The sequence below is a fragment of the Parasteatoda tepidariorum genome, chromosome X1 (assembly GCF_043381705.1).
Source record: "Parasteatoda tepidariorum isolate YZ-2023 chromosome X1, CAS_Ptep_4.0, whole genome shotgun sequence".
NCBI lineage: Eukaryota > Metazoa > Arthropoda > Arachnida > Araneae > Theridiidae > Parasteatoda > Parasteatoda tepidariorum.
This window is the reverse complement of record NC_092214.1, coordinates 16,604,381-16,627,522: the sequence shown is the minus strand read 5'-3', so window position 1 is coordinate 16,627,522 and position 23,142 is coordinate 16,604,381. Positions and strand designations below refer to the sequence as shown.

The 23,142-nt window shown below is 29.8% G+C and overlaps 1 protein-coding gene across 7 annotated transcripts in view; it reads right to left on the bottom strand.

The window, feature by feature from the left end:
* Positions 1-11,555: 11,555 nt before the first annotated feature.
* LOC107450996 (uncharacterized) overlaps positions 11,556-23,142 on the bottom strand; it is an 85,125-nt gene continuing 73,538 nt past the window's right edge. For all 7 annotated transcript variants that reach the window (XM_071187358.1, XM_071187359.1, XM_043038863.2 and 4 more), the window contains exons 12-13: positions 19,443-19,516; positions 11,556-12,342 (exon numbers count right to left, since the gene is read on the bottom strand). In XM_071187358.1, coding sequence (XP_071043459.1) covers positions 11,705-12,342; positions 19,443-19,516 — 712 coding nt within the window. In that variant the 3' untranslated portion in view covers positions 11,556-11,704. The remainder of the gene's footprint in view (positions 12,343-19,442; positions 19,517-23,142) is intronic.

The window sequence follows — 23,142 nt, the reverse complement described above, 5'->3', positions numbered from 1 at the left end:
GTGATACAACAATTAGCATATCTATGAACTGAATAAATCTGATGAGTCAGTTTGAAACAGAAAAAGTGAATTCAGTATGGAGTATGATGCCCTCCAGCTGCAATATAGTACATAATGCGATGTATGATGCTTTCAATTATCTGATCTACCAGCTCATTGGAAGTGCGAGACATTGTTCTTGCAAAGCAGTTGCAAGCGTAGCCAGGTTCTGAGGAGGAGGATTGAGAGTAGCTACACACTATACCATCCCAAACATGCTAGATAGGATTCATGTCCGGGGAGGAATTGTTTTCTAAAGATAATCGTCCACGATTCGAACTTTGTGGGGTGTTGTGTTATTGTCCTGTAGCATGAAATAATCGCCTATTGCACCAGCATAAGGGTTTATGCATTCACAGTAGCATTCACGCATTCGTGGTTACATTATTCACAGCTCCACGTTGAAAGATATGTATGTCTGCGATTCCACCCAAAGAGATTCTATCCCACGCGACACTGCTTCCTTGGTATGAATCTCTTTCATGGATGATATCGGGTTTTAGGTTAATTTCAAGTCAAACAAAGCCTACTATCATTTTGAAGGCTAAAGCTGAACTCATTTGTGAAGAAAACAGCCCTTCATTGGCCAGCCGTCCTGTGGACATGTTGCTGCGTCCACCTCAAACGTTTCCTACAATGGCGTGACGAGAGTGGCACGAAAATGGCTGGTCGCTTTGTGAACAAATCACGTTTATGAAGTCTTCTACAGTCAGTAGTCATCGATATTAATCATACAGTGGTTGCTCTAAGAAAGGATATCAGCTCGGAGTTGCTGCTCTTTCGTACAAATAACGATAAATATGGGTCATTGGCGTTTGTCGTAGCACTTGGCTATCCTAGGCTGAACCTTCTGGTTGCCAAACCTGTGGCTAGAAATTGTTGCCAAAGTTTATGAATCATAGAAGAACTCTCATTTAGCCATCTTGTACTTCTACCTAACATTTTCTTGCCTCTTGTCTTTCAAAAAATCTCAGTTCTTACGGACAAATGGTGCTGGGTGGTCAATGTTACAAATTGGCTATCTCAAATTTCAGAAACGCAGCGAAATTTGCAGGCTTGCGATCAAGCATATAATTTTATGCTCATTGCAGAAAAGGTCATTTCATTGTAGCGCCACTATTTTACATATTGTAGTCTCATTTATCAATTCTTTTTTGACAACATATTCAAATTTCATTTTGACTGGACTATTTTTGTAATTTTTCTTTAGTTTATGATAACTAGTGTATTTTATTTATTGCTTTAGTGACTGCATATTAACGGCGTATGCATAAACAGCATTTTGAGTGGCATTAATAACATATGGAGTTTTTTTTAAACGACCTCTTTGACTTTTACTTGCAATGTTTCAGGGAAGAAATTTACAACATTTAGCTTCTTTTGCACAATCAGTTCTCATTTGATTAATTTTCAGAGATACGTGTTGTAAAATATTGTCAATTTATCAATATGTGTATTTAAATCTGACACTTGTTGTTTCCTAAATCAGTAATAATGTGTTTTGGAATCTGGAATACCCATAAAAGTAAATACGAAAAAATTTCAACTTGAAATAAAATCAGGGCATAAAAAAAGGATAACTGAATAATTGTTATTCTGATTATCAGATTCGTACAAACTGAGTGTCAAACTTAATGGTTCAAAAGGTGACCTTAAATATGCTAATTGATTTGAACAGACGATACATTCATTTACGAAATCAGACACAAAGGCGTACTTTACCTGAATAAACATATCGCTTTTTTGATGGATTTGGATTTTTGACTCTCAAAATATTGGGGTAATCTGAATTAGAAAAATATGGCCACAATAGTTCAGTTAAGAGAACTATCTAAAGTTTCGGCCCCTTTATGTTAATTTCCGTTTTTTGCGTATTTCGCTGTATTTCGGGATGCTACTAAGCTAATCGATATTATTTTGGACATAATCATAAAAATTACTTGTCCAAAAATAAATCTATGTAGAAAATAATTTTTAAAAATTACTTATTATATTTTATTTCTTTATTTAATAAGATAAATAATTTTTCAATTGTCAGTTTAGCAAAATGAAAACAAAATATGTTGAATAGTTTCTAAATCTGAGCAATAAAGCTTTTTTTGAAAAAAATACTGCATTTTTTAACATTTATTTCTCAAGAATTATGTTTAAATTTTGAATTTTGTCATTTTAAACTTCCACGTTTAAAATTATTAAAAGGATTTTACCTCCCTACTGAAAACTTTTTCCACCATTATAAAATGCATTAGATTCATTTAAAAACTTCCGAGGAATAGAAAAATGCTCAGAAAATAAAATTAAGATTAAGGAGTTCTGAACTTTTACCCTCTCTTTCGTTGAAAGTATTGCGAGCATATTTTCGGGATTGCAGCTATCCCTCATATTTTGACGGACAGGAATCCAGATATGTCAAAAAAGTTATGCTTTATGAGATTACGTGTGTTTTGTGACTGATTCCATTACTTCATTAATAGTTATCACTATTTAATCAGCATATTTGAGATTTGTAATTTAAAGAATTAAGATCACTTGGTTCGTGAAGATCTTCTCAGTGGAGTGAAAGTTACTAAAAATGACATTTTTGAGCATGTAACTTGAAATAGGAAAATTTAGCTTTCAAAAGTTGTCTTATTTTCACAAAGATTTCTGATCCTTCACTTAACATGGGATTAGGAAACAATAAATGGATTATGAAATCAATGACACGCCAAAATTTAGTATGGTTAGCAGGCGCCAAAAGAATAGCACGAAAATATAGAAAATGTAAGACATATTAGCAAAAAATTGTTGTTATGCAAGAAAAAAGCGAAAATACTAATAAAAACTTTAAAAAAGAAAGAAAAACTGAAATTGCATGTAAATGATATCATTTATTTTTAATGCTGTACTTTTACCTCTTTTATTAATTCACTTTAATTAACTGTAGATGGTGAAGCCCAATTAATGATCTTCCCAGTACATAATGAAAATTAAGTCTGCCCTGTAAATGGCAAAATTATTTATAATTTTAGCAATTTTTAATTAAATGATTATAATAATTCATATCGAAAATATTAAATGATATTTTTTAACAACTTGATTTCCAAATATTTTGATTACATGAGCAATAACGGTCACTTAAACTGAAAAAAAAATTCTCCATTTTTTTAAAGCTTTTATTTGCAATATTTCGAACAAAAAAATATAAAAATACATATAAATCGTTCGCATATAAGAGGTAGCATTATACTTATATTCATGCAAAGGAAAAACTTTGCATGAATACTAAATATAATGTTTTGAATATTTAAAGTTATAGCCATGTTTTTTAATTGGAAAAACCAGTTCAAAATTAATTCAAATTGTAATATCTATAATCACGTATAGATCTATAAGGAAAATTTGCGCTTCTACCTTTTTATAGTGAGAAGGTATTAAATTTTTGAAGGGCGCGTGAGAAGTACTTACTTTTATGCACTAAAATCATTAAAAAAAATCGAACTCAAATTGTAAGTACTTTGTATCTATAATCACATATAGATCTATAAGCAAAATTTGCTGCTACCGTTTCACAGTATAAAGGTATTAAATTTTTGAGTGGAATGTGAGAAGTACTTACTTTTATTCACTAAAATCATCTTTTAATAAAAATATCCCCTATACTATTGGCACTTATAAAATACAATTTGGATGCTATTTCGACCTTTTTCAAGAAGACACAAAATCTGTTAAAATAATCGTATTTTTAAGTAAGGACATTTCTGGTTAATTAAAAAAAATATACAGTATTTAAACAACTCATTTGGTAATTTTTCGGTTAATATGGTAATGCTATTCTGGTTTTCAAAACTATATTTCTTATTTCCACACATTTAGTAAAAAATACATAGCTGAAAAATAAATTTTACCAAATAAGTGGTTTTTATACCATGGTCTAAGGTTAGAATCAATAAATTTTTTACACATATTTTGAAAGCATTTTTATTGTTAATTTTACCAAAATCACTACCAAGCGCTTCGGTAAATATCACCTTTTTCAAAATTCCTGACCATCCTTTTTTTTTTAATGTGGTAACTAATTTTTTATTGTCAGTAATCTATATCATGATTCTTACCATCGCCATTAAGGGTGGAGGATCATGTTGTTGTTGATGCTACCCTGGAAAGTGCGGGAGGATGGTGAAAAGTAACTCAAATTAAATTGCAAGTTACGAAAATATTTGCAAAGGCAAATTTTCACTGTGATCAGATGTTTTAACAATGAATTTTATATAACCTTGTTTCAGATTTAAGAGAATCTCAGGAATGTTGTTAAAAGATAGCGTAACATCTGTCACAACAATTAAGTAGGATTAAATGTATAAACATGTTTACGATATTAAATGAATACATTTTGAAAACTTTCATTTAGTTGAAGCGTTTTATAGAGGATATCATCTTTTAAGTAAAAAATAAAAGCATTTTTTGACGTAATTAATTTTTAAAATTATAAGAAAATTAAAAAGTATCTAACATCAATTACCTTATTTTATTGCTTAACTACAAAAGTGGTAGGATATTTTACCTTAGGTTAATATTAAATTGAAAAATACTATTTATGCGGTTTCCATCTGAAGCAAGTTTATTGCTAAAACAGCAAATATAGTTACACAAAGTAATGTGAAATAAAAGATTATTTTCTGAAAAGTAAAATTACATATTTCTTAACCGCAGAAGTAATGTTTCGTTGAAGTGTATATGATAAAATTTGTGCAAAATATAATATTGTCAAAAAATTTATTGAAATATTTAGTTTAATCATTTTCTCCAATATTAGCGAAAACAAGTTTAAGAAAGATTACTTTAATACCTCTCATTACATTCGATATATCCGGGTGAGGAGATATTGTTACTGAATTCTGCAGTAATAGAAGCAAATAAAAATAATTTTTTTATGAAATTAATCGAAATATTTTTTTAAAACCCTTAAATACAGTTGTATAACAGTTTCATCGTTTAATAAAAACAAATCATATCAATTTACAGAAAAAAAAAATTGTCCCTAGTGTTTTTCGGAAATACTGAGAAATAATTAAGCAGTTAGGCAGGGGTTTGATTTCTCTCATCAGATTGCAGTGTTCGGAAACCACTTTAATGTAACGTCAGCATCAGTTTCAGAGAAGGAAAAGTCTACATTCGGTTGGGTGGTTGCGTGGCGTAGTTTGGAAACTGGGTCATTACCAATGCCGCTTTAAATTGTGGTAAAGCAATGAAAATATGCGCCAGTATTAACTTTGGATCCTCATTAGAGATGAATGTCATTCATCTTTATATTAACAAAACAACGAATATTGCTACTGAACAACTTAGTCCATTAGTTTAGTTGAAGTGCAACGTTAACAACCAAACCAAATTAAAAACACAAAGTCGTGTTCTGCAGGATGTAAAATTAGTTAAAAATATATACGAGAACTTATTCCCGACGATAACTCGATCGGTTCTCCGATAGCATGGTAAGTATATTCCATGGCAGTGTTGACTCAAAATATAACCATTTATAGATGTTACCATGAATGACAGAAAACAAGAGAATGTCGACTTTCACCAGCCAATGTCGATTTTCACCAGCCAACAATCACATAGTCGCTTTGGTGAGTGTTCGAAATATTGGTTATATCCGATTCAATATCAGTTTATTCGTTGATATTATTATATTTATTCGATATTTTAATATCTGTTGAGGATAGATTAGGAAAAATATCAGTCTCCCGAGTACTGGTTAAATACATGCTGGGTAATGGCACTTGATCTTATAGAAACATTGATGTAGGACATACCTCGCCAATGTGTACTGGTCAATGGCACTTAACTAGACCTAGTATATATTTCGGACATTTACCAAAGTGACTAAGTGATTGTCAACATTCGCCGGTGGAAGTCAACAAACACCAATTTCGGTCATTCACAGTAACATAGGTAAATAATCAAGCGCTCTTGCAGTCGGGCTGACAGTGGGAAGGTTTTTCCTTCTTTTATGTTTTACTCAAAAAGTCATTCTCAAAAACCATTTTGTCCCATTACTTAACTGCGAGGTTGAACACTAAGAACCACACATCCAATGTTTGAATCGGTTGTTTGTTGCCAGTGGTAAAAAAATATTGTTGTTATAACTATTCTTGGAGTTGATACATTAACATGAATATATGAGTAATGAATTAATATCATGGATCATGGAGTTATTATATGGCGCAATTGGTTGTCTTCTGGAATTTATTCAAGCACGAAAAAATATATAATTTCTCGTCAAGCACTGCTTCTGACCAACAGAGTTTTGATAAATTTTTTTTGCAAAATATAAGTAAAAAACAACTTATGAACAACAGTGCTATTCTGTCATTTTTATGTTTTTTTTTAAAAACAAACTTAGATGAAAAAATTGGCGTTTAGAGATTAGTTAGAGACACGAACAGAAATATTGAAAAAAAATCTTTATGTTTTAAATTATTTTTTTCCTCTCGTTTTGTGAGAACTCATTAGAATTTCGCTAGAAGATAACATCTCTGCATAATTGGAACTAGAATTTCATTTTCGACAACTCAGTAATCCTCGAGCTGCATTTCGTTATTTTTGTCAAAAATTCTTTCAAGAAATTATAGGCATTTTGGCAAAATATGAACTTTTAAATACTGTATGTAACCATATAGTCACTCCAGTGTCACCTCAGTGCATGCTTGGAATTCTCGGGCAATTTTTTTAATCTCGTTTTAAAACCACGACGGGAAGATATAGAGATTAGAACGCTTACTTAGCAAGCAAGTTTTCCTGGATGTAATCCTGGTAATGACTGAGAAACTTGTTCCTTTTTCTATTATGCTGAATTTATTAATTCATTATGCTAACCGATATATAGTACTAAGTCGAATGATTTGACAAAATTCGTATCGTTAAGCAAGTTAAGATAAATTCAATTTGATGAAATGTCGCACATTTCTCAGGAAACGATTTCAGCAAGAATAATGAGAATTTCATGAAGTTTGAGTTGTCAATATTTTTACAGTTCATGGAAGACGTTATTTTTGCGCCTATCATATTTTAATGAACCCACAATAATGTATCCGTGTTCTAGTTCGAAATTATGATGCACGATTGGATGATTAGTGTAGCTCTGGTTAATTTTTAGCATTTAGAATATATTTATCAAATAAACTTGTGGTTAGTATATTTAATTCTTAAAAGAACTATAAAATTTTCAAAATAGTTTTTTGAATTTTTGATACTAGAAAACTGATTTTTTTTTGTTGTATGCACCAAGTTTCATAAAAATATTGAAACATCATAGAAATATAATTTAAAATTTTCTTTAACCCGTCATTAAAACTGCCTCTTGCGCAACATTTTTTTAGTAATTACATTGTTCATTGGTTTTAAAATTTATGGACACAAGAAAGTTTAAAACAAATGTTACATCGAAAGTTACAATTTGAATTTAAATTTTTCGAAAGCAAACTCATTTATGATAAGAAAAAATATTGATGAATATTTAATTTTTCTTATTTATTAAAACATAAAGCATTTTCTGTTACATTCGTTTTAAACATTGTCTTCGAAGTTTAAAAAAATTGCGATTTTTTCCAAATAACGTGTAACGTAAGAGATGTTTTCGTTTAATTAATTAAAATATTTTAATTAATCCATTAGAATCCTCAATCTGGAATATGGTTACGATTATTTTAAGGGCTGTTTTAAAAATGCACCCGGTGCTCACATATATCAAGTGCTTGGTTCAAAAAATATTGCTATTTATATTATTAGTTTGAAATGATTAAATTCATTGATTAATCAATTAAGACTACTCAAACGTAATTTTTCGCATGCAGAAGAAAAAAATATTCAATTATTAATTAACAGATTTATTTGAATTTACAAATTATTTTAGTAAATGCAAATTTTAGCAATTTATTTTTCATCAATGAACCTCACTTAATTTTAGTTTTTAATAATTTTGACGCGTTTTGAATTCTCGTGGCTATCTTAAAAAAACAAAAAAGTTATTAATTTTTTTTTCGTTATTCTCCAGCTGATTTCACAGCATTAATTGTTATTGTATAAAATATTATTCAAAAATTATGACTTGGCTTTAATATTTAAAAACTCTTTAAATTCGCTATTTTTTTTATTTCATAAAAACTTGGTGCATAAGGTTTCATGCATACATACCCCAGGAAAAATAGGTTCTAACCACAAAAATAAAAAATTTCATTTTTAATTTACATCGTTCTTTTAAGGATATACTTGAATATTTACTTAAAATCAACATTTAACTAATGATATGCCGACCGGCCTGTGTAGGGGGCAGAGAACTGCCCTTGCATCGGAAGGGTCCTGGGTTCGAATCCCGGGCAAGGCATGGATGTTTCTTTCTCTCTGTGTGTTCTATGTCCTTTCTCCTTTGCGTGTGAATATGTGTGAATGTGACACGCCCTATAAACGGGTTGTGGTTGTGTGAATGGCGTGGCAGAAGTCGAAGTCCTGGCCATAGATGGCGCCACTGAAAAACAGGAACAATCGCACCCCCTCTGTCTAAACAGACATACGACCAAAAAAAAAGAAAAAACTAATGATATTAGCGGGGAAAAGTGAGAGAATGTGAGCTTGTCATAAAAAATAAAATAATGATACAAATGTGTTTTTTGAAAACAAGATTGTATTTGACAAAACAAATAAGACATATATAATGGTATACAGATCTGCAGCAATTCGTGGATCTTTTCTACAGCAAACACTATTGTCTTACAAAAATATAACTGTCGAAGAAAAACTCAAATGAAACACAATGAACACACCAAAATGCAAATAAAATAATCTGTGAAAATAGTAAAAAATACAAATAATTTGAATCTAAACAATACATAAAAAATTCTCAACACTAATGTACTTAAGAATCTATCACCCAATAATATTTTCCACAATTTACAAAGAAAGACATCACTGGAATCACCGTATTTAATATCACATTAATTTATTTATGTATGTTTTTGCTATTTTATGTGTGAACGTTTTTATATTAACAATATCACAAATTAGTTTGAGTTAGAAAATAAATGCTGTATAGAAACTGTACAGGTTCTAAGTTGAAATTCGTATTCTCCAACTATTTACAATCAACTTTGCACAAAATGCTAAATTCTCTTTATAGAAAAGAAATAAGTAATCCATAATTACATAAATTGTGGCTATATTAATGTTAATGTTATAGGATATTATACTTGTTGCAAAATTAAGTCAATATTTCATTTTCTCATGATGGCAGCTATAGTCATGAAAATAGAGTCTAGATATTGAAAAGTGGTTGTTACCGATATAAAACCACTTACAGAGCCACCCAGCGATAAACTTTGGAACTAGTGCTCGAATTTCAAAGGCAGTAAGAGAAAAAAGTAAATTACAAAATGTAGAGCAATGCTGGCTTAATATGATGATTTTCCAAAAAATGGAATTTAATGAAACGCTTTAAGAGAGGAAAAAAAAGGCAGCTTACTGGGTCAACTAGTCATGGTGTAACAGTATAACTGCGATGGTAATAAACTCGAAAAGGTAATGGTAAAAATTAAGGAAGCTAACTCCAAAACTCGTCACTAGATGGCTCTATAAGCTGTCTCACTGAATTGCTCTTAGAAACTTTACAATAACTATACACCAATTTTAGGCCTACTGCTGTCATCACTTAGAATTTGAAGTGGCGGATACTTATATCCTTTTCGTAATTAATAATTAGATTCTATTATTAAGCTTAGGTAATTAAGTTCAATAACTAGATAATTAAGTTCAGAAAAAACAGGAATGTATGAAAGCATAATGTTAGACATACGAATTATAAGTTTTTGAAACACATTTATGTATTTAAAAATGGGCTTTAAGCTTCACTAAAATTCAGGAATTATACTGTTCAGTTTTAAAGGAATAAAAAATGATGCCTTGTTATTAATTTAGTGCATTAAATTATGCGAAGTGTTTTGTATTAAAAAAAGATAATACGAAAAAAAAAATAACAAAAGTAAAATTTGAAATTAACACAGTTACAACTAAAAATTGTTCACTAAGTAAGTTCACAGTAAAATTTCTATAAATAATAAAACAATACCGTTAATTCTTTGATAGCCTTTGAAAGCTATTGTTTAAATACAATTTAAATGATAATACACATAATAATAGACTTACATTTTCAATATATAAATATATCAAAATAATAAAGTAAAAGCAATAATATTTTAGTACCATTGATGGGTGCATATAATTTTTTTTCAGTTGTTGGAAAAAAATAAAGATAACATTCAATGAAATTCACCTTTAAGCTCTTTATTTCGTAAATTCGTGCGTTAATTGAATATGAAACACATAATAAGTATTAGTTCATATTAAATTAATAATGCAAAATAATATATTAGTGTGGTATACATGTTTTTCTTTTTTTTTCTTTTCTTTTTCTTCAATTTCTTTAAATTTTAGATCAAAATTTACAAACAAAATAAAATGAATACTAAATATTTTTGAAAAATATAGCATACAATAATTAGTTTTTCGTGTTCATTCGTCAAACACTATTCTTTTTTTTCAGATAACAAACAAGATTTAAAAAAGAAATCCTTATAACTAGACAGCATTTGCCTATTTTTTTAAAATTCTATTTCAAAAATTTCGCCATAAATGCCTTTCCATAATTTTGAATGTCTTTTAAAACTCACCCATAAATGGTTGAAAATTCTTGAAAAAAGATATGCGTAACGTGAGTGTAAATTACTGTAAGAAACTCGATATAACTAAATAGTAAATAAATGTGAACAATTATATTACATTTTTGACTAGTTAAACTCGCTATTTATGAATCTGTTTTATATTTCCAATCATAAAAATAATATTGAAATTTGTAATCGATATGCATATAAATGTATAGATATATCTATTATATAAATGTCTCTCTAGTTCATATATTTATTTTTTAAAGATAATTTAATATAATACAGAATACTGAGGATCAAAGTAAATATGTTTACAAAAAAAATTATATTTATGTAACAATACAGGTGATGAAAAAGAAATTGGAAATATTCCGTGAAAGCACCACAAAACAGCCCAACAATTTTTAATAGTGGGTGGGCATAAAATTAAAAATCACTGTCAGTGTTCAAATAACTAACAACAATTGATGAATGATTTCTATGCGTATTAAACTACATTTCAATTATGAACTGGATTGGCAAAAATTAGAGAATGACTGCTGATGGTATTTCATTTAACTGAACACATAAACATTTTCGTATCTATCAATCACTTGCTTCCACAGATCTGTAATATCCATCACAGTAAACGGATAACGAAAAAAATCACAGACTTTTTTTTCAAATCTTTGTTGCAGTCAAACAACATAGACTGATGGGCAGGGAATATAGAGCCATAAATGTAATTTATTAATATTGCCTGTACATATGTTACATATTGCACAACAGCAGTAATTCTGCCAACTGTATCCATTGCATATAGTTCAATTGAAACTCTGAATCCATACCATTGCCTTCAATATTTTGTTGTCAGTCAACTGTAGTACAATTATGGCTTAGCATTCAGAGTTTTTCGCCGTTTTGAAAATGGCAAGTGCAATGATGATACAGAAAATATCACATACTTTAGCTTATTCTAACAAAAATATCAATCAGTCCATTTTCACACTGTTTGGAGATGAAGGTTCTTGTTTTATGCCCTTTTGAGAAAAGGCAAGAAGGGCTTTTAGACTGCTTTCTGATTCATTACTTACAACATCATCTTGCAGATCTAACATTGTATGATTATTGTCAGAGTTATTCATTGAAATATTGTTCCTTTCAGACACTTGATGTGACCTTAAGTTCATAATCATGCCATTATGACATTCAGTTTCGGAAGGCACACCGACAGATGTCGGACTGTGTCCATTTTGAATGGGAGTCACAGGAGCAGTTGCATTTCGTATATTATTTATGAAGTCCGTATAATGTTTAGGAGTGGTTGAGCCGGCTGTAGTAAGAATATAATCTCTTTCTAATCGTGGTGGACGGCCCCTAGGTCTACCTTCAGGCTTAGATACATGATCCGTTTCATCTTTTATTTGATTAGCTAATTCTTTAACAACTCGAAGCCCTTCATCCATAAGGGTTTCTTGAACAAGTTGCTTTGTTATATGGTTCGTTTTTTTACCAGCATTATTTTTCACAGATCCATCGTTGGTTTGAACGGACATGTTTGAATCATGAGATGGCGATTCATTTGCCTCATGACCCGAAGATTCGTAGCTATAGACAGAAAACTGAGAATCTGAAAGAAAAATAATCAATTTTAAAGCCTTTTCAATTAAAAATAGAATGACAGTTCTTCTTTTCAGAATAAAAAGGTTTCACGGAAAATCTGCTTTTAAGTGCGAGTCTAAAGTGATAAGTTAAGAGCTAATAAAATATATATAGAAATAAAAAAAACAACATTAAAATACTAACATGTTACAATGATTCGATATTCTTACAAACTTTTACATTTGAGTACATGCATTATATTATATTAAATACATTACGTCATTGTTACTAAAAATAAATAAATCTTTTCGAATGAATGCAGCTCTTTGATGAAATAATACGACTTTTTATGGGACTTTGAAACTATAATGGTCTCAAACAGAATATAAAATACACGTTGTTGAAATGAATAAACTGCGGCAGTTCATATATACCGTAAGAAATTTGGTTGTATAGTTACCACTATTTTTGTTGATGAGATAAACTAAAATCTGTTTACTGTGCATATATAGTTTGTCTATAGAAAGAACTCCCCTAGCCTCGAAGGTTAAGGCTATCTGCAGCTATGGCAACAAGAAATAGTGCATTTCAAACAGGGAAGCTTCTTTCTCCCCTGACTCCCTTTCTCTCGCCGACCTGAGTCAAAACCTGTCTTAAATAATGACCTAACATTCCTACTTGAAATGGTTAAACCCCGTAACTATAGCCACCACTACTCCAGACGAATGGCTAGGGGAGTTCTTTACGTAGACAAACTATAGTCATATTTTTATTTACTTGTTTACTGTTATCGTTTTATTTATTTACTTATTATTCTTAGTTTGTTTACTGACGACACGCATTTTAATGTGCATTCAAATAAATTTCATTGTAAAAACAATCGGGAAAGAATAAGCACATTTTAGTTATATATTAGCCGTAAATCTTTCAAACAATTCTTATCGTGGCAATTTTATGTAATTTTTTTGCACGATAACTGCAGTTCTGTACATAAAAATGTACCTTAACACCAAAAATGGCGGCAACAATTTTTTTCTTTTCGAATTTTTTCTTTTTTTCTTTTTAATCATAAAAGAATCTCAGGATTCACGACACATGTCCTTCGTCTTAAAGAAAATGCTGTCTTTACATTTGCTTAGCATATTTGCAGTTTCTGAACAGTTTGAGGAGCTTGTTGTTTTTAAGAAGCATCACTTCTGGAATTTCTTTCGTATTATTGCTCTAGTCATGTTGAAAATTTACTAATAAAACATTTAAAAAAAATAATATTTATGATTTTTAATATAATCGAATATACTGTGCTTAAAATTGTACAGTTTTTATTTACATTTAAAAAATATTCATTCACTAAATTGTCTGTGACAATATTTGCTATAAGCTTTTGAAAATTAAATTTAAAAATAGCATATTTTCGGAACAGTTCAAATATTATGTAAGCACCTAATGGGGGGTTTGTTGTAAAGGGGGGAGAATGAGTATGAGCAATGCTTACGTAAAACATTAAAATACCCTTATTTTTAAAATTTTTATACAGAGCAAAATATAAATTTTAGCAAAACAACTCATGAATATATAGTATAAGACTTAAATAAAATCTTTATTTAATTTCTTAATGACAAATTATTAATATTTTCGCTTTTTAAAAATAATGTATAATATTCGTTTTAAGGTTTTGTCCGAAAATCTGTCATCTCCAAGTTCTAATTATTTTTTAAATAGAAAAATTAAGTGATACTATTGCACAATTGAATTAGAATAAATTATTTAGAAACCAGTCATATTTTAATACAAAAAAAGAAGCTCTAAATGTCAAGCTAATTAACAGATAAGTTTTTTTTTTGTTTCGCCTGTAAAATTAGTTTTGTTGGTTTTCGAAATCATTGATTCAATTGATAAACCAATCTGCAGCTCGTTGGAAAAAAAAAGTTGTGTTTTTTAGAGTTTCGCAAACTTGGCGAATACTTAGTGTATATTTAAATAACTAAATTCTTGTGCGAAATAATGGGGATTGTCTTAAAAGTAAAACAAATGCTCTTGGAGTATTGTTATAAATTTAAAGGCGGAAAATCTGCAGTTTCATGATATTAACTATTTGGCGACCAAATGGCGGTTGGTTTACATGGAGTGTTCTGGTGGATCTCTTTTCGTCGGATTGAATTGACAAACTTATCATATCAAGTAAGTAAACCTTTTTACTAATTGAATAAGAATATTAATTGAGGTCAATTATTTGGAGAGAAATTTCAATCTTCTTGACGGATTGATTTGACGAAGTACACATATAAACTGTCATAAAGTGCAGTGTACAGTGGGCAAAAAAATAATAAATAAATAAATAAATAAAATTAAATAGTAAAATAAATAGAATTTTTAATTTCACAAATAATTACGCAAAATAAAATTAACATCAAAAATTTCTGAAAAATGCATATTGAGATTAATTTACTATATTTTTTAAACACATTAAGATTGTGAGTTCTAAAAAGGAAACTAATATGAAAGTGATGTTGAATAAGCCCTTGGTGCCCCTTTTCAGATTTAATAAGACTGAAAAATAATATTAAATACGAATTTATTACTCTTTAACAAGTACTATTTTAATTAAATATTGTTGAATTCATCAGCATTTGTAATTACAATTTATTCTACCATACATTTGAACAATTGTTCTGAATGTCAACTGGATCAGTTGGAGTTATGAAGACGTAAAAAGCTTCTTCATTTTTCAACTAAAAATTAACTATTTCAAAATTTTTGACCTTGGGTATGGCTTCATCTCTATTTTATGGTTTACAAAGTTCAAAATATTGCGAGAGTTTCAACTATTTCAGCCCCCTTTCCCCAGGGAAAAAATTTTTGTTTTTAAAAAATTATAGTAATTACTCGCTTTCAAATAAAGAAAAAACGATATTTGAACGAAAAAGGATTTTGAAACTTTGAATGCCTCCATTATAAGTGTCATTAAAAAATAAAGATCGAGAGATGTATATGCTCTAGATATTTCCCTTTATTTTTTCTCTTGGAAATTTTTTTTTAATACACCACCATTCAAAGAAATAATCTCTAAGTAAAAGAAAAAGTATGCAAATTAAATTTAATTATTGCTTTTTCATGCATGTATTTTAATGTCGCAAAAGCTTTATAATAAAATAATTAAAATTTATTAAATTAAAAAATAATATTTTCAGTCATATCAAAAATTAGAAACATTAAAATTTAAAATTATTTTTTTAAATATAATGGAATTTTTAAAAAAATATGAAATAAAAGATTTATGAGCAATTTTTGCATAATTAGTATAATTATTAATGTACATACAACAGCGCAAATAAAATTAAGAAGCATAGACTATCTTTTAAACTCAGTTTAAGTAATTAATTGTACAATGCAACTTTTATGAAAATTTTATGAAGAATCAAAATATAATACCTTGATAGTATTTGAAATTAGACGGCACTTGTGAATGTTTCCTGAGTAATATTTTAGATTTTAGTGAAAACTAGTGTATCATACGCTTCTGCTCCCAATATATTAAAAAAGTAGGACTATATTTTTAATCGAAAACTGGTAATTTTCTTTGTTATTTGATAAAGAGTTTTTGATTGATTAATTGATTATTGATTAATTATTTCTTTCTTAAATAAGCCCCTTTTACTTGCATTTATTTCGAGTCGGATTAATTTGAAATTAAAACGGAAAATTTTTCTACTTACCTTTATTTTATTATAGCATTACAAAAAATTCATAAAAAGTGAGAGAGAATAGAAAATTTAAATTAAAAAATTTAAATAAAGTTCTAATACTTAAAGCATAACGCTCGCTACTAATATATTACAGACTAGAATAGACAAAAAAAAAACCTCCGTTGAAGTAAAGATAAAAGAATGAACTAACTCATAAAGAATAAACTAACCTTGTAACGGCATTATACTTACAATACCCCCTTCTATCTACCGGAATTTTTCCCCGTAGAGCAAAATACTTTTTTTTACACTTTTAGAGTGTTAAAAAATAGCTTGAAGGCACGCGTTAATGGAATATTCGCCATTTTTAGGCATGCCATTCTAATGAAACCTCAGACTGTTTATAAAATTATGCTTTTTATAAATTTTCAATCTGTATTTTAGCAATATATTTCTGATATATGTTCTGAATACACTTCTTGCTATAAAAATTAATGTACCTAGAAAGAGTTGTCAGAATGAAACGAAATCTTACAAATGCGTGTACAACGTTGTTACAAGTAAGTCATTAAAGAAACAAAGCAAAATCACAATTTATTGCAGGAAAACATACAATTGAATGGAAGTTTTATTGCCCTCTTGAGCCACTTTTAGCGCGAATGCAAGACTGCGATGCGCTCTAGCATTGAGGCATACAAATCTCTAATGATTTCCTGTGGCACCACCTTCCATAGTTGCTGTAAAAACACCTCCAATTCGACTGAACTCGGAGGATGCACAACTTGTCATCCCAAGTGGTCCCACATATGCTTATATGCTTGTTCGGTAACAAGTCTAGGGATCGAGCTACTCAGGTAGGTAGGATGGTAACGTGGCGAAAGTATTCTTTCGACATCCTTGCAGCGTGTGGCTGAGCATTGTCTTGATGAGAAATGACTCATGGGAGTAGCAACACATATGACTAAAGGGTTACGAACGATGTTCTGTGGGTTACGAACATACCGCTGGGATGTCATAGCATCGTTGATCAATATTAGGGGTCATCACGTTTTGTATGCGATGGCATCCTACACTATCAGACCAGTAACAGAATTGACGTTGGTGGAATTAACACCTGCCCATCGTTGCCCTTGCTTGGGGTGGTGTCTCTCTCGACAAGACCAAATGGAACTAGGTCCTCTTCAGTGATGAAACCAGATTTAATTTGGGCAGTGATGACCATAGTGTATGAGTGTGGAGGCACAGTGGTAAACACCTCTATCCTGCACTATACTGTACAACAGTACACTGTTTCAACTGCTGGTGTGATTGCATAGGGTCCTATCGCACACGACACATGATGACCCCTACTATTGATCTCCGGTGCTATGACAACCCAACAACATCCTTCAACCATATGTGTTACCACTCATGGCTGGGCTTCTAGGAGCCATTTTTCGACAAGATAATGCTCTATCACACACAGTTAGAGTATCACAGGAATGCTTGCGTCACATTAACATTCTTCTCTGACTTATTCAAACCCCAGATTTGACACAGAACGATCATATACAGGACCATTTGAGATAGCCTCGGAGTTAGCTAAACCTCCAAGTTTAGTAGATTTGGGAGATGTGTTTTTACAGCAACTGTGGAATGTGATGTCGCAGGACATCATAAGGGACTTGCATGTCTCAATGCACAAAGTGTCGCATTCTGCATTCGCGCTAGAGGTAGTTAAATGGGGTGCTAAAACCTCCATTAATTTGTATTTTTTCTGCAATAAATAATAATTTTGCTTTGATTTATTAATTAATTACTTATATCAACGTTGTACTTACGTACTTGTAAACTTTCTTTTCATTCTTTCTAGACGCGTTAATTTTTTTAGCAATGTATGATTATGAAGAGTTATTATCTCATAACGAAAGGATATGCCATAACTTAGGATTTGTATCAAGGATATTCCTATCTCAACATGTTTCCGCGTTTATCAAACTAATTTTGAAATTCGACAAAAAATTTTGCATTTTTAGAAACAGAATTAAAAATAAGGCTTGAAAATAAAGATTCAAAAGTTAATATTTAATGATTTACTGTACCATATAAATAATTAAATACTTTCCTGCAAACGGATTTCTATTTTTAAATAAGGTTATTATGGCGATCAAAACAAACTTTTTGAGTTATAAAAATGTTCAAATATAAATTTGTCAGTTTTAAAATAAATAGATCATTAAAATAATGTTATAAATTAAAACTCTCCACCTCTGCCATTTTTCTATTATACGTTTTTCTATTATTTCTACTATACCATTTTCCTATTATTGCCTAAGCACCTGGAATTTTTTTAAATTTTTATACTGAAAATAGTATGATGGGTATTTAGAAACAAATTTAAAATCATGAATTTAAAAAAAAAATAATGTAGAATGGATGAAGAGAGTATGATTCAGGTTCATCTTTATACGTGTGTAAACACATTAAGATCTATATGCTGTTAAAAAAATAGATATTGCAATAGTTAATTTAATTTTGAGGTCATTTTTGACGTGAAAAATTGCCTAAATTTGGCACTGTTTTCAAATCAGCAATTTTACTAAGTTTGAAAGAGGCTAATTTAACATTTATTTTTTCATGTTGATAAAGTAATGGCAGTTGATTATTTTTTTCCTTACATAGAACTTAAAATTATATAATTTTAAAAAGACTTCCATTAACCAGATGGTTATAGAGGAAACTAGAATCGAAAAAGTCAAGTTAATTATATGATCTGATTTCAAGGTATTTCAAGGTATTGCAGGGTCCTACTCTAAAAAATTGCTTCGCGAAAATTAAGTTTTAAAACTTTACTTTTAAACCAGGCGAATATTCGCAGAATGCAAAGATGTTGACAAATATCACTGAAACATATTTAAATTTTTGAACTATTATTGGAATAAGATTTGAACTAAGATATTTTTTTTAAAGTAATTTTCAATTACTTAAATTCTGAAAGAGTAATGCAATAATATAATTAATTTCTTTATATGAAAAATATTTATTTAGTGACGAAAAGTTTGAAATATTTGAAGAAAAATTTATGCTTAAAAAACAAGCCTTACATATACGGTAAAACTTATGGTTGACGTAAAAGAAGGAAAAAGAAATTTACGAAAAAACCTGCTCTATATTATCAAAATATAACTAGTTTCTGTACGTACTTAAATAGTTAAACATGATATTTGAAGAAAGTGTGGATGATTTTCAGGAAAAACTCACATTAACAATCAAACTATGAATAGTTTTCGGTTGTAATTAGATAGTTAAATATAATTTCAGAAAAAAAAATGGAGTAAATAAAAGTTTAGGACATTTGAAGGAATTTCAACTAGAAAATAGCATAATTGTTAGCGACATATATTCTAAATGCGCAGTTATTAGATTAAAGAAAAAAATACTTGAGTTAAAAATAATGAAAACATACCTGTATCATCAGTATCAATCTTATCATTTTCAGAACATGAAGAACGAATTCCATATCGATATTCCGTAAAGTATCTATAAGAAAAAAAGATTGTTAAATACACCATTTAAAATCCACAATTCTACATTCAGAAAGTTATATCATTACAAAAGTTTTGCATATCATTAATAATCGGGTCACTATTTTTTTTAATGAAAAAAATTGTTCGATACATTGAAGAAAAGTGTTCACAAAAATAAAACTATTATGCATAGAAAAAATTTGGCATACGAAATAAAAAATAAAAATAAATAAAATAATTGGGTTAATAAAATAAATAATAAAACATATATATATATATTCAACAACAACTCTTTCACGAAGTTAAGCACTTCGTTTTAAATTGTGAACGTTTTGTATTTTTAATTATTTTAAAATATAAATCGGTATTATTCCAAGCTTTAACTTTGCTTCAAATTTTTTTTAAAAATTAAATTCATAACTGTTTTACTAGTATATTTGCAGCTATTAGGTTAGACAGAAATGAGTGGTTCTTGTCATTTAAACTCAATTTTTGTCGATTGCGCTTTTGTTTACGGATTGATTATTAAATATTTTATTTACAGATTTAATTTTATATGTTTACTTATTTATTATTAATTATTTGGTTTACGAATTCTTTCTCATAGTATTTGCTTACGTATTTAATATTATTATTATTATTACTACTATTCATTGAAAAATGAGTATGAGCCGTGCAGCTAACTTTTTAAGTAAAATAAAAAAAAGCGTGATGGAAAGAGCAGAAGAAAGAGTTGCTGAGAGTTTTGAAAGGCGTAACATTGAAAGAATGCATAAGAGACGTGCCGTCATACATGATTTAACTGTTGACGTTGAAGCACATGACATCGGTTGCACGACCGAAATACGACCGAGCTTGGCACAGCTCGCTTCTGGGCAAAAGAAAAAAAAAATTCTACTGGGAAGAATACTAAATATTGCCATGATGGAAAAATAAAGATCATCTCTGATTTGCTTAAAAATTTACTGTGTGAGAATTCAATCGAGACAAGAAATTATCGAGATCATCAACGTGAATATAATGCTGCACTTGCTTCTGCATTATTTGGATATGGACAGTTATATGTTTTCGATTCCAGTGAAGCTACTGGCAGACTAATGAATAACGGCAATGGAAGTTTACGTTCTGTGATGGAGCAATTGGATAATTTATTAAGGCAAATCAATCCTTTTGTGGCATCAAAATCCATAAAGTAATCCAATCAAATCCAGTAACGCATGTCAAATTGATTTTTATGGGAAATTCAAATTCTGACTTGAGGCGATACAATGTTCCTATTTCAAAAACAGGTACAAGTTATATTGCTGGAGGTAAATGAAGAACCTCCATCTAATTGAGATTTAAGCATCTTCCCTGTTAGATATGTGGGTTAAACAATTTCTCCTGTTAATTACTGCTCTGATCCAATAGTTTATCCTCCAGTTTTTCCGAGAGACGTTGGAATGGAGCATATAGAGAAGCTCACTGCCAAGCGCATCAAAGTTACTCAATTAGAATACTATGCCTATCATCATCATCATCATAGTTGGCCAGACAGCCCAATGTGAGCCAATGCCATCCTCTGAAGATTTCTCCATGACGACTTCCGATTTATCTTTGATCTCCAATTCTTTTCATTAATTGCGAGAAAATCAGACTCCACTAAGTCAGCCCATCACAACCGCTGCCTTCCCCACTTTCTTTTTCCAGTGGGTCTAAAAAGCAGTATCTTTTGTATTGTGCTGTCTTCACTCGTTCGAATCACGTGGGCGATCCAGTTCATTCTACTTTTTTTATGTATTTAATAATATCAGGTTGCTTATAAATCTTGTACAGTTCAAAGTTAAATCTCCTTCTCCAGTTATTGTTTTCATTTACACGACCAAGTATACTCCGCAAAATCTTTCTCTCAAATATTGCGATACAATTTTCCTCCAGTTTTGTCAGTGTCCAAGCTTCAGAAGCGTATGTCAAGAATGGCCGGACAAGAGTTTTGTAGATTAAGAACTTTGTTTTTTTAGAATGAAACCTAGATTTAATAAATCTTCTCAGCCCATAGACCAGCCATATTTGCCAGATAGAGTCGGTTTTTTATTTCAGGAGTAATTCTGTTGTCAATGGTAATAATTGATCCCGAGTAAGTATAACTCCTCACTGTTTCAAATCTATAAGAATTTATTTCAAGATTGGGGTCTGGGACTCTATTTCCTAAGAATAACATATATTTTCTTTTCTCTACATTTATGACTAAGCCCATTTGCCTTGCAGCCACCTCAAGGGCAAGAAATGCATCTTTCAGGGCAGGAAGGGAACGTGCAATACTATGCCTATACAGACATACTATTCAACACAATTTCAGCTTTCTTCATAAAAGAGGGAATCTTTTGGACAGTTCGTTGTTGACGCATTTGTTAAAACAGAAGGATCACGACTAAACGACTGGCGATTAAATCAAACAAATTTAAAAAAGCCAGCCTTAGCAAGATGGAGACGAAGCCTACTAGTTCACGGAGAAAAATATTCTGTTAAAATTACCATACTGGTTGGTACTGACATTTCTGGTAACCCAAATATACGGTATTAAAATCATTTATTTGGTAATTTTTCCATTCATATGGTAACGGTTTACAAGAAATAAAGCATTGTTTAGAAACTTAATTTTTTCTGAAAAGTAACAATTTAATAATTATCTATTCAGTTTTTAAAAAAGTATCAAAGTTCATAATAGTTTAGCATATTACGACTTGTATTCACATATTTGAAGGGGTAGGAAGATGATAAAGATAAGAAACTCCTTCCGGTATTTTCAACTCAAAATATTCTCTAATATTGTTTCCATATAGGTACTTTCCTTAATTTAAACTAGACAACACCCCTATACCGGAACGCTTTAATGTCTACATTCCATGGCTTTTTATCCAAAAGAAGTTCGCTCGAAAATTTAAGAACGTGGTTTATTATTGCATTGCCCCAAACCCTGTATTTCTAAAAGCTTTAAACTTCTGAAGTTAAGAGCTTTATCTTGAGCAACTATAATTTTTTAACAATTATAATACTTTTATATAATACTTGCTAACAAGTATGATAAATTTTAAAATATATTTTTACTGATTTTATTTTAAAAAAAGTGAGACTTATAATTTGAAAAAAGACGAAGGGAAAGTTCTAATTAAGTAAACTTTTTTAAACTAAATTTAAAGTAAGGAGCTTAGTAATTGATCCGTGTAATTTAAACTGTTTAAATATTTTTGGCTTGTATTTAAATTGTAGCTTCCACAGAAGATTTTAAAAAAACAATTAAATAAAGCTATTGAAGATGCGAAAATGTAATTTTAGTAATAAAAGTAATTGAAAGATAATTTGAAGAAAATCGTTAAATAGGAAGGTTTTATTTTTGAGATGTATAATAATGTTTTTTTTCTTTATTTTTTTCAGTGATGATCATTAACCAATAAAAATATATAGACAGAAAAACTGAAATTGAATACGCTTTAAAGAGTTCTTAGGAGAGATGTTTTTTGGGGAAAAGTTTTTAGGAAAGGTTTTTAGAAGATTAGCTTTTTAGGAGACAGTTTTTAAGTACGCTTTTAAGAGTTTTTAGATAAATCCCACTTTACATATTATTTTGACAATCTAATATAACGAGTAAAAAAAAAACTA